The 17,970-nt window shown below is 40.1% G+C and overlaps 1 protein-coding gene across 1 annotated transcript in view; it reads left to right on the top strand.

Moving 5' to 3' along the window:
• The window catches only part of LOC121439439 (ralBP1-associated Eps domain-containing protein 2-like), a 208,265-nt gene that overhangs the window by 131,449 nt on the left and 58,846 nt on the right, over positions 1 to 17,970 (top strand). The window contains exons 6-9 of the mRNA XM_041639940.1: positions 8,156 to 8,294; positions 11,798 to 11,861; positions 14,563 to 14,705; positions 17,260 to 17,354. Of these exons, the coding sequence (XP_041495874.1) occupies positions 8,156 to 8,294; positions 11,798 to 11,861; positions 14,563 to 14,705; positions 17,260 to 17,354 (441 nt within the window). The remainder of the gene's footprint in view (positions 1 to 8,155; positions 8,295 to 11,797; positions 11,862 to 14,562; positions 14,706 to 17,259; positions 17,355 to 17,970) is intronic.

Below are 17,970 nucleotides of genomic sequence, written 5' to 3'. Positions count from 1 at the left end.
GACTCTCCTCCCACAGCAGCCATCACTTGCCAATAACTCCTCAACTAGCGGTGGGATTTCATGAGACCCTCCCCGACATATGCTGGCATTTTAGCTGACTTGATTTTGTGTAGGTCTTCATGTAGTCACAGTTGCCATGATTTCATGTGTGCAGTGACACTGTCATGTCATGTCAAACATAATTTCACTTCAGATGACTACCTCTGGCTCTTACATCCTTTCTAACACTCTCTTCCATGGTGATCCTTGAGCCTTGGGAACAGGGTGTTCTGTAGTTATCCCTTTAGAGCTGAGTACTCCATAGTCTTATGTTCTTTATATATTGACCCATTATGAGTCTGTATTAATCACTGTCTACTGCAGCAAGAAGCTTCTCTGAAGAAAGTTGAGAGATAGACTAATCTAGGAGGTAGTTTATTACTGTATTCATTTAGCAGAATAATAATAGTTTTAGGTTCTCTCCTAGGGAATATGACCTAGCTCGCCATGGATTTTTGGCCCAGTTTACTGTACTGTGCATGAGTTCTGTCTTTTGGAGTAACCTTTAAATCCAACCAGAAAGTGGATGGTTACTCCTATAACATTCTTGCCTCTATTACACCAGTGTATAGTGGTATATTATTTGTGTTTTAATAAAGCTTGCCTGAAGATCAGAGAGCAAAGCAGCTATACTAGTCAGCCATATAGGCCAAGGAGTGATGGCACACACCTTTAATCCCAGAAGACAGAGGCAGGCGGATCTCTGTGAGTTCAAGACCACCCTGGGCTACACAATATGGAATATATCTAAAAGAGAAACAGCTCACACAAAGTTTATCCCAGCACTTGGGATCACATGCCTTTAATCCCAACACTAGGGAGGTGGAGATAGGAGTGATATGGCTTGGCAGAGAGAGGAATATAAAGGGGGAAGAGACAGGAACTCAGGGCAGTGTGGAGTCTGAGGTTGGTGGAGAGCATTGTGGGATCTCCCCTTTGTTTGTCTGAGCTTTGGTAGAAGTAAGATTTCTCTATTGCCTTGGCTGCTTTGCTTTTCTGATCTTCAATTTGAACCCCAATATTTGTCTCTGGGTTTTTATCACTCATGTTACACCAGTGGGCATATCTTGCCAGCCTAGTCATTGCTGCGAGAATTTAGATTCTCTTTAGAACTAGCAAGTCTGTGTTGCAATTATGCTCAGAGAGATTTCTGCAGTTTAACATTGACCTAAGATTGTGAAATTAGAGCCCTAAATTACATTGGAAAATTATGGCTAAAAGTAGTTTTCTATTGTTTTTTGCTAAAACTTCAAAGGGAGTTTAGTCTAAAATCACTCCACCTTCATGGGTGAAATGGCTGAACTCTGAGGCAGTAGCATTTACCGGAGTCCTCTAGGGTAGGTAATCTTGTTGTCTAAGCAGAAATGGTCTATGGCTGAAAGAGTATGCATGCCCTTTAAACATTCTACTGAACAATACTTGTAATTCATATTAGTCACCTTTGTGAACTTCACCTTTGGGGATTTTATTGACAGTATTACTTTTTAACTAGTCTTTTGATGTCTCTTTCATTACAAACAGCACATTTTCCCTAGAGATAATGATTTGCAGCACGAAATATTTGCATTTTATTTGAAATAAAATCAAGGAGTTGAATGTTTTAAATACAAGCAAATCTAATTCTCCTGTGTCTAGAGAAACTGAATAATGAGCCGTATGTTTGTAGATTATGTAGACAGATGTGGAAGAATTCTCTTTCTCCTCGTGTTCTTTTTTGGGTTTTCTTTTTGGAGACAGGATCTCATGTAGCTCAGTCTGACTTCAAACTCACTTTGTAGCCAGTGCTTGTTTTAAACGCCTGGTCTTCTTGCATCTACCTCCAGAGTGCTGGGATGATTGACGTGTAGCACCACACCTGGTTACTCACAGATTTTTTTTCTTAAAAATACTGGCAGAGTTCAAAATTGACTTCAAGCAACAAATATCTCTGCCTAACCAACAAACACAATAGAGCTAGACTTGAAGTAGGCAGGCATCTTAGGATGTGCTTGAAGGTAGAGCCTCTCCTGGTCCTGGCTTCTGTTTGGATGGCTGAGTCTCCACAGAATGTCCACTCCCACTTCTCAGTGCCCTCAGTCTTTGCTATTTTCTTTTAAGTGACATACTTTTCAGGTCTTTATTTATTACACCATGTTGATTGCCGTGGTTGATTGGGGGTCACCTCAGAAGTGATGATTCTCTGTGTCTGGGTCCTGCAGTGAGATGGCCCTTAGCCACTGATAAGAGGCACTAGTTTGCCATTTCAGTTCTGGAGTGGGCCTTTTGTCCTGATGGCGATGTGTGGGTTCTGTTCTCTTCCAGTTCTTTCCTAGCCCTCTTTACCTGCAAAACCACATTTGTCTCTGGCTTCAGTTGTTCAAATGGTTGTAAATGTCCTTCCTGTCTTTATCTTCCTGAGTCATTTTCAATGAAAGAATCTTTTTGTGCTGGAATCTGATTATCTGATTGTCCTGTTGAATATTATCTGTGGTTCACTACTGTCTATGCCTGTTAACTCTGAGCTCTACTTTCTACCTGGACCATATTGAGGTAACTCCACCCACATCCCTGATGCACTGGAAGTGTTTGTGACCCAAAATGGAGCTGCTTCTAGTATATGATAATGTAATGTGGCCTTGGTGAATTCCGGATAGAACATCCCCATTGTCTCAGTGTGTGGGCGTACCCCTCGCGGTCCTGAGTTCCTTGCTCGTGCTCCCTCTCCTTCTGCTCCTGTTTTGGACCTTGAGATTTCTGTCTGGTGCTCCAATGTGGGACTCTGTCTCTGTCTCCTTTCATCGCCTGATGAAGGTTAATATTCAGGAGGATGCCTATATGTTTGTCTTTGGATTCACCTTCTTATTTAGCTTCTCTAGGATCGCGAATTATAAGCTCAATGTCCTTTATTTATGGCTAGAAACCAAATATGAGTGAGTACATCCCATGTTCCTCTTTTTGGGTCTGGCTTACCTCACTCAGGATAGTGTTTTCTATTTCCATCCATTTGTACGCAAAATTCAAGAAGTCCTTGTTTTTTACTGAATAGCTCATTTTGTTTTGGAGGTGTTCCTAAACTTCCCTGACCATCAATTTCCATGCCTGATATGGCTATTTGGAAGAATATTATCACTCCAAGTGGTATGACTTCATTGAAAATATACACAGATACACAGACACACACACTTTGTATATGTGTACAGGTTTTTTTTAAAGTCTTCTTTCATAAATACATCCTGACCTTAGTTTCTCCTCCCTCCACTCTTCTCAATCTCCCCCTCCCCCAGATCCATTCCTCCTCTTTTTTTCTTTCATAAAAGAGCAGGCCTCCCAGGGATATCAACCAAATATGGCATAACAAGATACAACGAGGTACACACCTTCATATCGGAGCTGGGAGAGGCAAGCCAGTAGGAGGAAAAGTTTTTTCTCGTTAAAAAATGTTTAGAGGGATTAGAGAGAGAGAGAGCTCAGGAGTTAAGAGCACTGGCTGCTCTTTCAGAGGACCCAAGTTTGATTTCTAGCATGGTTGTGCATAACTATCTGTAATTCCAGTCTCAGGGTATCCAATACCTTCTTTTGGCCTCCGAGGACACTGCACCCATGTGCAGAGACATACATGCAGGCAAAGCACCCACACACATAAATGGAAAATAAATGAAAGAGAGAATAATATAGAGCCATGAGTGTTTCCATATCTGTTTCAGTATAAGATACAGTCAGGGGCTAAATTAAGCTTGTTAATGAAAGTAGACTTGACATACTCTTGTGCATCTCTGATATACCTGCTAGGTATTGTACATGGGATAAAGCATGATTTGGCAGAGTTCTAGCTCTTGAAATCTTGCAACAATACTTAAAATTATTTGAAATGCTCAAATTATGTAGTATTCTTCATGGTTATCATCAAATAGTATTTCTTTAAAAAATCTTCAAATAACTTATTTTGTTAAATAAATTGGTAAACAAGGGACACAGGTTAGCAGGTTTAATGTAGGTGACTAAAGGACCATAGTGTTCAGATGCCTTCCCTTTGTTGTAAGACCTTTGGGGTCCTAGGAACTAAGAATGTTCCTTGGCACTTTATGCTTTCTTAGAAGCGAGTGGTTTATGTTCTCATGGGAATTTAAAGAGAGAGAGAGAGAGAGAGAGAGAGAGAGAGAGAGAGAGAGAGATCTCAGGAGTAGAGTAGCCTGGTGGTTTTTTCTTTAAAATTTGTTTAAGTGTGTGTGTGAGTGTATGTGTGTGCGTCCATGTCATAATGTATATGTAGAGGTCAGAGGATAACTTGGAAAAGCTAGTTTGGTTTCTTTCTTTTACCAGATTGGTTTTGAGGATCTCACTGTGGTTGTCAGGCATGGCAGCATGCTTCTTTACCATATCAAGCCATATTGACAATCCTGAAGTTCCTTTAATAGTTTTTTCTTTTAAAACATTTTTACATATGTGTGTATTTGTGAGGGCATTTGTGCGGAGGTCAGAGGACAACCTCTGGGCATCAGTTCTGTTCTTCTACCATGTGGGCTTTGGGGATCAAACTGAGGTTGTCAGTCTTATGTGCTGTCAGCTCTTTCTTGATGAGCATCTTGCCAGTCCCTGTAGGGACTGAGTTTCCTCCCTCCCTCCCTCCCTCCCTCCCTCCCTCCCTCTCTCTGTCTCTCTCGCTGTATATTTTTAAAGAGAATATGAGTTTATTCTGTAGCCATTTTGAGTCGTCATGGCCTGGGAACATGGAACACAGATTTATGTTACCTCAAATTCCATGTTGTAACATTGAAACAATTTCATGATGTTTTTATAGTTTTATGGAACAAAGAAAGCTATAAATCAAGGCAAGTTTAAATTACATTAGTGGGTACACCTGAGAGGGAGGTACAGCAAGATGGAAAAACCTTTTTTATTGGCTCAGGATGACATCTGTTGACAGTCTTAGCTTTTGAATTGGTAGAAACTAGTAGTCTGCTAAGTTAATAGTTTCTAAAAGGGTTTTAACTATTAGTCCCAAGATCTTAGTTCTGACAAAAAGGTAGTGAGCAAGGATTGGCTATTCTGGAGGGCTAGAACTTAGCCCAAGGTTTGGTAACTAGCCTCTGGACCTGCAACATCCCAGTCTCTCCACAGTCCTGTAGTTCTATTCAGTTAGCTTTTACAGACTCAGCTTCTCTTCTTTGTCTTCATACTCCTTCTTCCATTATGGGTCTTTTAGATCTCCCTTTGTCCCACTGCTCACTTGTCTTTTAGCTCCTAACAACCTTATAACTCTTTTACCTTTTACTCTTAGTTTTTGAGATACATTATTACCATGTAGAACTTGAATTGTCTTTACAGCCAAGCTTGGCCTTGAACTCATAATCCCCTGCCTCAGCCTCCTGGTTGCAGGGATTATAGTCATGCACCACACTCCTGTGATGGAGGAAGGTCATTGTTTAAGTAATAAAGAAACTGCTTGGCCTCATAGGTTAAAACATAGGTGGGAGGAGTAAACAGAACAGAATGCTGGGAGGAAGAGGAAGTGAGCTCAGAGGCCATGCTCCCCTCTCCCAGGCAGACGCGATTGATGAAGCTCCAACCCAGGATGGACGTAGGCTAGAATCTTCCCAGTAAGCACATCTAGGGGTGCTACAACATTATTAGAAATGAGATAGTCCAGGTGCGAGAGTTAGCCGAGAAAAGGCTAGACATAATGGGCCAAGCAGTGTTTAAAAGAATACAGTGTCCGTGTAATTATTTCGGGGCATAAGCTAGCAGGTGACCGGGGTGCTGGGGACTCAGCCCCGCCACTCCTATTACAACACTCCTGTCTTTGTATCACTTCTGTTCCAATCTCAAGGATCTTCTGGCTTTTTCATACCTTTAAATTGCACCTGGCCCTTGCTCGGAATCATGGCCTGGCTGTATATATGTTCAGGTTTAATTTCTCTGCTTGTTGGTCTGTATATTTATTATTTATATCTTTAAGAATGAACATCTCACAGAAGTTCTTCTTTCAAGAAAAGAACTCTTTATGCCAAAATGTCTCAGATGTTAGTGTGTTGTATGCACATGCACTTTTATTCCAAATTAGTCAGTTGATACCAGATATGGGTCAGGTCATTCATCCACATGTGCCTGCTGACCTTAGCTTTGTAATAGACTTGTTGGGACAGGAATAACCTATGTTAGGGTGTAAGCATGGCTGTGGGCATGGTAGGGATATGAAGATGGCCCTTTGGAGCAGAAGGATTTGGGAAAGGGGCGTTTGATCAGCCTATCACCAGAGGAAGAGTTTCTTGGGAAGAAGAGCTAAGTTTGGTCAGTCAGACATGTCTCGCACATGGGCAGTTGGAAACCTACCAAGTGAGCAAAGAGTAGCATGGATTATAGAGTCTTGCGGGCCAGTTAGAGGAGGTGGACTATTATGAGAACAGCAGATAATCTCATAGGCTTGTGTTTTGGTCCTGGAGATCGATCCCAAGGCCATACACATGCTGGATAAGTACTTTACCTCACCAGGAAGATTACCGTCAAGCTGACTGTAGTGTTTTAAGCAGAGGAATCAAACACCTTCTCCTGTTTATTCCAGATTCTTTCTGTCAGATAGCTTGATTCCTATTTTCAAACTTCTAACACTACCCAGGCATGAAGTGATACAGATAGGGAAGAAAGGATCTGTTTATGAGGCTGGAGAAAGAGCCACCATGGCTAACATTAACAGCAACTAGCTAGCGTGCCTTCATTCTCAGGAGAGAAGGAACACACTCCAGGGGAGCAGGAACTTCCATTTGGTACTAAGTGATGCAGCAGCTCAACAATTAGCACAGAGATGTCTGTGCGCTGATAACCTCTCTTCCTTCTGCCTAGTTTACTTTTGCCTTCCTTGTGGCCACCTCTTGGTTCAGTGGACATGGCCTTTGGTAAAAATATGTGTTCTTGGTGTAGATGGGAAGGATGGAGAAAAGCCCTAGATGTTTCTTTCTCCACTTCCATTTGGCTTCCGTCCCCAGAGCCTAGTATAGCTGTTGTTTTCTCCTCTATTGGGTCTCTGAACTTCTGAGCTCTTAAATCTTCAAATTTGGCATGCCTGCCCTCTAGTGGCAGGTTTGATGCACCCTCTTGTTACCCTGCTGATGGCAATACCATGGTAGTTCCCACAACTCAGCTTTGTATTTAGTAAGTATTCCCAACTCACACATGTGAAGGACAGATTCAGTGATGCTGACTTGCCACTTATGTAGGACCCAGAGACATGGGTTTCACTTGAAAAATTTGACACCTGGATTTATATAATGCAAATACAGCAGGAATAAAGAGAACATTAACTCACTTATTATAGCTCATGCTTATAACCCCAGCACCCAGAAGTATGAGGCAGAATTACAAAACAATCCAGTACCAATTTTGGCTACAAATTAATAAGTTCTAGGTAATCATGAGGTACAATGTGAGATCTAGTCTCCAAAAAAGGAAGAAAAGAAAAAACCAAAAAGATTATGTGGTTATAGCTGTGTCCATATTCTGTGCAGAGCAGTAGAGAATCTGAGGCCAGTGAGCTGCTCAGCAGATAAAGCACTTGCTATGCAAGCACGAGGAGCAGAGTTCGGATCCCCAGAACCCATGTAATGTCTGGTGGGCATGGTAGCCTGCCTGCAGTTCTAGTTCTTGGAATGTGGAGACCGGAATCAAGCTGCTAGCTAGACTAGCTTTAACAGAGAACTGAAGGTTCAGCTGAGAGACCTTGTCTCAGTACATGAGGTGATGACCAGTTGAGGAAGACTCCTGATATCAGCTTTGAGCTACCATACATACTTGTGAAAAACTTACTATTTTGTTATCCACTTAGATAATCTAAAATCAAAATGTGATGAATAGCCGAAGATAAGAAAGGCTGTCTTTTAAAACTCATCTTTTAAGACGTTGGAAAACTTCCATCAGTCTTTAACTATTTACTGTTTCAAGTTCAGTAATGTTAATTTTGAAGGTACAAGAAAGCATAAAGCTTGATATCTACTTTTTATCATAGTTTATATTGTGGTTTAGTTCTTATTATGAGGCAGTTATATGTATTCCCTTGAGGGAAATTGAAGAGAAATACAAAATAACTTTCATTGCTATTTGAGTCTCATCTCATGAAAGGAAGGTTCTGTGAACACTGTTTTTAAAGTCCTTTTCAGTGGAGAGAGAACTGCAGGATAACAGCACTAGTTACCCAGATGAGCCCTGGAGGATAACGGAAGAACAGCGGGAGTACTATGTCAATCAGTTCCGGTCCCTCCAGCCAGACCCGAGTTCCTTCATTTCAGGTGAGAGAACATGGTGTCCTGGAACATGATTCCCATGTGAATAATGGAGAACATCTTGAGAAACAGTTGACACAAAATGAGTATAGCAACCTTTTCTGATTCTGATTTGTATTCCTCTAAGGTAGAATTCCTTATCAAATGTAAGTCATGCAGAAAAAAAATGGTAACGAGCCTGGGAGAATAATACTGCTGTTGCAGAAGGGTTAGGTGGGAATTTGGGGGAACTTGGTTCAGACCCTGCACCTTCTCAGTGAAAGCACTTGAAATAGTAGATGATAATGCCAAGGGACACCTTAAATTGCTTACTGATTGTATTAGAGTCAGGGCAAAGACAAATACATTATTCCAACTCAGGTCTCCTAATGTTTTATGCTCCCTAGAAGAGTAGGTTAATGCTCATTTCCTTGGTTCAAGTCTTTCTTCCCTGGTTTTTGAAATTAGGATATGAGAGAAAAACTGGCCAGCATTTTCTCGATGGCAGTTCTTCTGTATTATTTTTAGATATCTGCATTCCTGTTGTGCCCTCATGTAAATTCAAGCTGAGAGGAATGGATTTAATTCCCATGTGCCTACATTTTACGATGCTAATGACTAAACAAACAGTGAAATAGTAGAGTCTGGAAAAAAATGTATAAAACTTTCATCTTACACTTCAATTTTAAAGAATAGCAGTGTGGTTTTGATCATTCTAAACTAACAGTGAAGCATGGATTATATATAATTATATATTAATTTTCTATGAAATAAGGTATATAATTGATATATTCTTGTATATGTAAAGACAACCATCATTTTGATAATTGTGGGGTGATGGCATTATGGAAGGTAGGATAGTATAGAAATAACAAATGAATTTTACTATTATTATTTAGAAAAGACAAACAGAAATCCAGATTACACATATTGACAATGGGATAATCTTAGCTCTTGCTCAACTAAGTCTTTTCACAACATATGCAGATATTTAGCCAAATATGAATAAGTAGTTGTTAGAAGTATTTTTATTTTCTTTCAGCCTTTTTATTTTTGAAACATTTCATGTGTAGATACAACTTGACATGCCACTATAACAAATCCCTATGGACAAGTGTCAGCAATTTTATCTTTATTCCCTCTCAGCCCATGCCAGATTATTTGATTTGAAAAATATTATGGGATATATCTTGGGTCTCTTAAAAAACATAACCAGAACTCACTGGTACATGTGAGAAAAAATTACTGATTCTTTAATAAATCAAGTCTTCATTGTTCAAATCTTTCTGATTGTTTTGTTAGTTCCTTTAAAATATTTAATTTGATCATAATGAAGACATCCCTTAATGACAGTTAACTAACATCTTTTAAAATAAACATCTTAGTTGACATATAATTAATATTCCATAAAACTTACCATTTAAACCTTGCAGGTCAGTGGTTTTAGTTCAGTTTCAGACTAGATTCATAACTCAAATTTAGAACCTTTCCCTCACTCCTCTATAATCCACCCACTTAGTAGCCGTTATTCCCTACTCCTGCTTCTCCACCTCCTGGTCCTAGGACACTATTAATGTACTTTCTTTCTGTAGATTTATAATATAAATAGAGTCTCTTTTTCCGGTGGCTCGATGGTAGAGCTGGGGTGCAAGTACATGAGCACATCTCACTTGACACTCAGGCTTTCTCCTTAGCTGGTAGCATCTGGGACAATGCTGAACTTGATAGCTGTCAGTCAGCTTCCCAGTGCCATCCACTTAACTTTTGCGAGACTCTATGGTCCAATAGTCTCCTATGTGAAAACCTGCACTAGCTAGTGGGTGGGGTCTACTGTGCTTTGAAGAGAGATGTTCCAGCAGCAAACAGACAGGTAGGAGAAGAGAGTGTCTTTATATCTTGGTCACTGTAGAAGAGTTTTTAAAGAGGATGAAATTCGGTCAAGTGGCCCAAGGTGGTTGGTTGCATTGGTAGCCAAGATCATGTGATAGCATTTGTGATACGGTGCTTTTGAGAAGAAGGCTCATTGGGTTATTGATACTTTGATTTTGATTCTTAATAATTTATCAGAAGAAAGTAAGTATTGCTTTAGGATCCATTATAATTATTTTTAAAATTTATTTTATTTTGTTTTGTTTTTGAGACAGTGTCCCACTGTATAACCCTTGCTGTTTTGGAACTTGCTCCATAGGCCAGGCTAGCCTCTCACAGAGACCTTCCTGTCTCTGTATACCAAGTGCTGGGGTTAAATGTGTGCAGGCCGTGCCTGGCCTGGTTTTTATTTGTTTGTTTGTTTTTTAGTGCTGGGGGCATAGATTCCAGGGCTTTGCATATGACAGTCAAGTACTCTGCCACCAACTACATTCCCACCTATTCCTATTGCTTTAAAGCCAATTAGAAAACATGTAATTATTGTGGGAGACTTTTGACTTAGTTAACAACAACTTAGTGCTTTAATGCTCACTTGTGTTAGAAATCAGGCCTTTGAATTGGGAAGGTGCTGAGGGCTGGAAGTATGAAAGAGCAGTGTGGCTGGGACAGTGGGATGACAGCTCTATTTTAACTGACAGAGGTAAATTTACAGTGAAAAGAGTCCTGGATGGATTCTTCAATGTGCCATCAAGGGATGTTAAAGTTCATCAAAAATATTTCTCAAAATATAAGCAAAGAGGTCAAGACCATGATGGGTTCACCCACTGAAACAGTTTACCTGAGCTAATGGGAGCTCAGCAACTCCAGCTGGACTGGGAAGGAACCATCATAGGACCAGACTAGTCCCTCTGAATGTGGGTGACAGTTGCATGGCTGGAGCAGACTGAGGGGCCACTGGTAGTAACACCAGGATTTGTCCCTGCTGCTTGTACTGGCTTTTTGGGAACCCATTCTCTTTGGATGTATACCTTGCTCAGTCTAGATATAGTAGGGAGGGCCTTGGACCTTCCCCAAAGCAATGTTCCTCTCTGAGGAGTGGAGAGGAGGGGAGGGAGTGGTAACTAGGATTGATATGTAAAATGAAAAAAAGCTTGTTTTCTTTTTAAAAAATAAAAAAAAATATTTCTCAAGCTGTTTCTCTTGTTTCTGGTGGAATTAGTGATGCCCTTTTCTTTTTGCTTATCATTTGCCATGCTCTGCATTGTCTTTCCATTCTTTAAGTATAAAACTGAACATATTTTTACTTAAGTAATTTTGAAGGTTTTTTTTTAGGAATTTTTAGTAAAAATGTGCAGTTTTGATAGAAACAAAGGAAAAATTTACATGGTTTGTACTTGTCATGAGCATTTTGTCATTGCTTCTTTTTATATATGCTACATTCCTCTTATTTGTCTTTTTATCATTTTGCAACAGTGCCCTCAGAGGTGCTAGGCAAGCCACATGCTGCTCTTATGAAAGGCCTGTGATTTGTTGTTGCTTGTAGAGTAAATGCATTTGTGGTTATTTGGTAGAGATTGCTGAATGGAAAAGTGGTGATTGGCTTGCACATAGCTGTTCAAGACAAAGAACTAATGGCTTATTTAAACAATGGCTTTTGACAGGGTCTGTGGCCAAGAACTTCTTCACCAAATCCAAGCTCTCCATCCCAGAACTCTCTTATATCTGGTGAGTATGATTACTGCCAAGTGGTATCATATGCTCATCTTTTAGTGCTTTTGAAAGTCTTAACTTTTTAAGATGTGATTTTTATTTGCTTTGAGACAGAGTTTCACTCTGTAGCCCAGGCTGACCTGTAACTCACTGTGTAGCCCAGACTGGCCTCAGACTTGTAGCAAGTGCCATGCTCTCAAGTAAGTTTGGTTTTTGAATTTTTTGTTGGTGTTAAGGTTTGAATCCAGGACATCACACATACCAGGCAAGTGCTCCACTGATGAACCACACTCCCAGCCCTGAAAAGTTTATTTTTGAATGATTTTTAAAAACAGATTGAGAGTGAACAGAACTCAGGGTTTTGTTGCGATGAAGATTAAATAATTATATGAAAAAGACAATGAACAGTATCAGGTGTACACTATAAACTAAGGGTTAGCTACTTAGTTTAGAAGTAATTTCCTCAGGCTGAAGAGATGACTTTTCTTCTAGAAGAGCAGATTTTTGGTTCCCAGCACCCATATATCACTCCTGACTACTTGTAATTCCAGCTCCAGGGGATTCAATACTCTTCTGGTCTCTTAGGGCACTGTATTCATATGGCATACATACACGGACATACATATATATGCAAAAGTAATTGCCTACTTATTACTCTTTGTCATCCTGACTTCAGCCTAGGCAGCTGTGCACATGTGAGATACTATGTCATATATTTTATTTATATATATATATATATATTTTTTTTTTTTTTACTTAGTGTGAGGCAAGAATCCAGAGGACTTTGAAAAGCCATTCTTCATAATATTTTATAAGGCAGAGTGAACAGAAGGTCCAAGAACATTTTGGAATGAAGTGAAATTTGTCTATTCTAGATGCCTGTGAACTTTGTAAATTTGGCAGGTGTTTCACACCTGGGCCCCAATTCAGCATTTGCAGCTGCAGTGTCGGCTCTGCCTTGCTACTGAGGCCTGCCACAGTTGTAGCTCCAGGAGGGCGGTGCTGCAATGCTCCAGATGGTTCTCTTTGCATCTATGAAAGTGCTCAGCCCCATAAACTCCTGCCTTTGTGGATTATAAATATATATTAAAACATTGGAATATTTATGTAAAGCTTTTTCATGAGGCATTACAAAATCGTGATAGAATTTAGGATCGCACACCACATATTGTGCAATATTGTTGAAAAATTATTCCTGTCATATCGTGCATGCCAGTGTAGCTGGGATTTTGAGCTGGATTTAGGTTCTTCAGCCATATACATATAGTCTGGCTTTTTATAGTATAGTTTTTTTTTTGCAACAGGACTTATGTTAAGATTTTAAGGGTAGGGAAAAATGACCATTTTAAAAAAGAATATAGTCTGTTTTGGCAGAACTCCCAGCCTTGCCCGGTGAGGCTTCCTGTCTCTTTGTTGAGATAAATGCATGAAGGCTAAATGGCATACTCTCTATCCAGCATCCGAAGCAGTTCCCAGATGCCTCACCCTGGGGAGCAGCTCTCTCAGGGCTGATGCATTCTGAATTAGAGCAAGAGTCTCAGGGGGAAAAGGAGGATGCGAATGATCCGAAGCAAAGTTACAGACCTTCCCTTAGAGATTTTTTTTTTTTACTTTTCCAATAGCAACATCTTTTTAGTACAATCTCACACGAGTCTCTCTCTATACTTGTCCTAATACAGGTATGCTTGTGTCTGTACACCACAGAGATAATAGTGCTTAACAGATCTTAGTTCTTTTGTCAAGTAGGTTTCTTTTGTGTCTTTTAGCGAGAGACAGTGACTGAAGTGATGACAAGCCTTTTCCAAGAATCCCTTTCCTCATGGTTGTCTTTGCCAGTTTCAGCCTTTTCTAGTTGGTACTTTCATATCAAAACACAAGCAACCAGTGTTTCTTGAACCTGTTTGAATTTCTATACACACATCCACTCTCTTGTTCTCTTGTTTTCTCTGTCCCCCTTGCTCTCGTTGTCTCTAGCTTTCTCTGTTCTTTCTCCCTTTCCATCTCTTCCCTCTTTCTTCTTCCCTTGCCTCATCCTGTCTCTTGTCTCTGTGTTTTCAGACAGGGTCCCATGTACTTCAGACTGACTTTGAAATTACTATGTAGTTAAGGCTAGTCTTGAACTGTTGATCCTCCTGCCATTGCCTCCCAAGTGCTGGACGTACAGGTATGAACCATCATGACCAGCTCTCTGAGAAGTTCTCATACAGAGACTAACTTGCTACCAAAATGCACACTATTTGAAAACATTAAGGTTTTTCCTTAAAACCTAAAAAAATAAACCCGAAGTGCGCATGTCCAGGCTCTGAATGAAAGCCATAGTGGCTGAGTGTCTACTTCCTTGGCTCTTTTCCACATTAAGTCCAGCACTCTTCACGCTGCACAGCCTGCACTTATCGGGCGACTGTCAGGTAACTGCAGAACCCCAGACATCACTTTTTTCTTTTTCTTTTCTCTCTAGAGTTCTCTCCTATGCCTTGTCTCAGTGTTGACCTATCGAAGAGCTTGAAGAATTTCCATTTTTATTTACAAAGTGCCACTGATGATACTGCCAAAGAGCAGTTTGTTTTCTTCCTCTGTGTGCCCCTTGGGATTTCACATTGGGTTGCCTAGGGAACTTTGAGGACACCACAGGCCATGGGCAGGAATCTGGGATCTGTGTGTGTCTGTTTGAGGCTGATGCTGCATGACAGGTACTCATGACATCTCTTATCTCTAGGGAACTCAGTGATGCTGACTGTGATGGAGCCCTGACCTTGCCTGAGTTTTGTGCTGCATTTCATCTCATTGTAGCACGAAAGAACGGCTACCCACTGCCAGAGGGCCTGCCTCCGACTTTGCAGCCAGAGTACTTGCAAGCAGGTAAGGTCTCATTATACACCATAAACCTTAGCTATTTTTCTTAGAGGCCTAATAACAAACTCTTATTTCTTAAGATGATACCTGGACATCAGGGAGCCCTTGCCTTCTGAAAATACTTTCTTTAACTTGAGTCAGACTTTCACATGTTAGAATATGAGTTATAGGGACAGTCTAGGGAAGTATGAGCCATCTGTTCTTCTGTTTCTGGTGCCCTCTGAGTGGTTTAGAACCAGTATCACTTCTCTTTTTTTATGACAGTCATGGGCAGTAAATACTAAATCCCACTGTTGATAGAAAAATAGATCTTATACTGCTGACTACAAGCGTCTCATCTTGTAACATAGCCTAGTATCTCAAAGTGGTCTTGGGTAAGGTAATTTAAAAGTACAAGGTTGTCTTTTTAGTAAGGTGATAGGGATTTTATCACATGCCATTTTACTTATAATCATAGAACTATTTCCTTTGCCCAATTAGAGAACAAAATTATAAGGTTATATTGCATTTTTTGGTATACTGTCTATGAGCCCTTTTTGACACTTTCCTGTCTGGGTAACTGGGTGGATTCCTGAAGAAAACTTTTGTTAAAATATTTTGAGTCTTTACTGTGTGAGAGGAACTGTATTTTCTCTGTGGTATGGGAAGAGAGGAGCAGCAGGTATGCTGAGAGGTACTGAGAAGGGGTTTGGAACACTTAAGAAGGAATAGAAACTTCAAGCCTCAGTGGTTGGAGTGTATAGAATAAAGAAGAGGCCAGGATGAGGCTGAGGAGAAAAGCAGGAAACATACCATGAGCAATAGCACGGGCCTGTGTTAGGCAGGTAAGTGATAAAATTAGATTTCTTGTCTGCAATGATTCTATGGGTTACCTACCACAGACCAGAACAAGTCAAGAGCAGAGGAGGACTCAGACTGGGGAGGTGACAGTGGACACGGAGGGATAGAAGATAGGGTGGGGTTAGCTGCTAATTGTCTTTTGTAGTGTTTGAAAGTGTTAGCTTCCTACACAGGACTGCCTTCTATTCGCTCCCTATTTGCTCCCACATGGTAGTGGTACTCCAGCCAGCGCTTCAGTGTACAGAATGGTAGAAAGATGAGTAAGGACTAATATATGACACCAGTTGCCAGGTGGTGGCGCACGCCTTTAATCCCAGCACTCAGGAGACAGAGGTAGGCAGATCTCTGTGAGTTCAAGGCCAGTCTGTTCTAAATAGTGCATTCAAGGTTAGCCAAAGCTACAAAATTAGACTGTGCTCACCGTACGAGACCTGGATAGAGGTGGGCAGTCCTTGGGCTTCCCACAGGTCAGGGAACCCTGATTGCTCTTCGAGCAGATGAGGGAGGGGGACTTGATCGGGGGGAGGGGGAGGGAAATGGGAAGCGGTTGTGGGGACGAGGCAGAAATCCTTAATAAATAAATAAATTTAAAAAAAAAAGAAAAAAAATTAGACTGTAATAATCAAAATTACATTAAAAGTATAGAACTGAGCCATGCAGTGGTGGTGCATGCCTTTAATCCCAGTACTCAGAGGCAGAGGCAGGTGGATCTCTGTGAGTTTGAGGCTAGCCTGGTCTACAGAGCCAACCTGGTCTACAGGAGAGCCAGAGATGCTACACAGGCAAACCCTGTCTTGAAACTGCCTCCAAAAGACACCAATCAAGTTTTTCACATTCTGTTCAGTTTTAAAAAGCATTTCATTAAAAATTGACTTGCTAACAGTGTGTCTTGACAGATTTGATTTATAGCTTCCATTTATTATCTACCCCAGTCTGCTTTACCTCTTTGTAATATTAGCAACTTTTAAAAGTCATTGTGATGTTTCATTCTTAATTACTTCATGACAGAATAGTAAAGCAGAATCTGCTCCTAAGAACTAACCTGGATGTTAGGTAATTAGCTTATCAAATAGCATGCTTTCTTCCTCTTGCCAAGTTACTTAGCTTCCCGACTAACAGCTACTTTTGCTGTTGTACAGTAGAAAAGACCTGTAATGTTATTTTATTATTATCAGTCAGTAAGAATGCATGCTCTCATTTTTGTTTTTCCTACTAACCAAAGAGATAAATATTTCATGAAGTTATGTTTGGTATATATTATTTTAGTGTCTTACTTATTTCTAGCAATATTTAGAAGGAAGTATTTTTAGTTAATGTTCATAGTATTTAAACCATCATTTTGATTCCTGCATTTAAAATTTGTTTTAGTATGATTAAAACTTAACATATCATGATAGCCAACGTGGTAAATTGCTTCCATGTTGTAATATTCATTGCCAAGAGCAAGAGCTTTTCAGCTGGACCGCCAAGTGTTCTGGCCTCTGCCAGTCACTAGCCAGCTGTATGCCCTTAAGTAAGTCATTTACCTTCCTCAGTTTCGGCAGGATGAAAATGGCAAAACTAGATTGTGCTTGTAAGGACCTTCAAGTGCTGTCTCACCGTAGCGAGGGATGTAGGTAGTGCAGATGAGTGAGCTGACTTCATTGTTATATTTAACAGCTACGAAATCCCACTATGGCTGCAGTAAATATTCTTACATATTCTTTTTCTTCCTTACTAGCTTTCCCGAAATCCAAGTGGGAGTGTGCAATATTTGATTCTTACTCTGAGTCAATGCCAGCAAACCAACAACCCTGTGACTTGAATCGGATGGAGGTAAAAAACAGAAACAAAACCAAAAAAAACCCTTCCTATGTAAATCAGGATATGTGTAGAAGTAAATCATAGTTTATGTCCTCGCAAATACTGAAAAAAGAGCTTTTATAGCATTTTCTTTTCATGGTTTGAGGATTGGCCTTTCAAATACACACAATGAGTAATGTGTATAATTATTTTTCTTCATAAAAGTAGAGTGTATGGAATAATGTCAATATCTCTTGACTTTCTGGATGTGAAAGGCAGATAATGATAGGCAAGTTGTTTAACTAGGCTTTAAGTCCTTAGGAAATAATTTAAAATTTATTTATTTATTTATTTTTGTGTGTATAGGTGTTTTACCTGCATGCATGTCTAGTGCCATGGACTGGAGTTACAGATTGCTGCAAGTTGCTATGTGGTGCTGGACACTGAACCCAGGTCCTCTGGAAGAACAGACAGTGCTCTTAACCTCTGAGCCAGTTCTCTAGCTCCATAGAGAATAATTTAAGTTGGGGTTTTAATTTTGAAAAGAGGTTTGAGAACTATGTAAGGGGCCCTAAATCACATTTAAAGATACCTTAGGGTTTTAAACATCTAAACTAAATGAGGATGGATTTAGATGATTCTCCCAAAG

Source organism: Microtus oregoni, unplaced genomic scaffold (assembly GCF_018167655.1).
Source record: "Microtus oregoni isolate MIOR12 unplaced genomic scaffold, Mior012 000061F_ref0000440, whole genome shotgun sequence".
Taxonomy (NCBI): Eukaryota; Metazoa; Chordata; class Mammalia; order Rodentia; family Cricetidae; genus Microtus; species Microtus oregoni.
The sequence above is the reverse complement of the archived record's forward strand: the minus strand, read 5'-3'. Positions and strand labels throughout refer to the sequence as shown.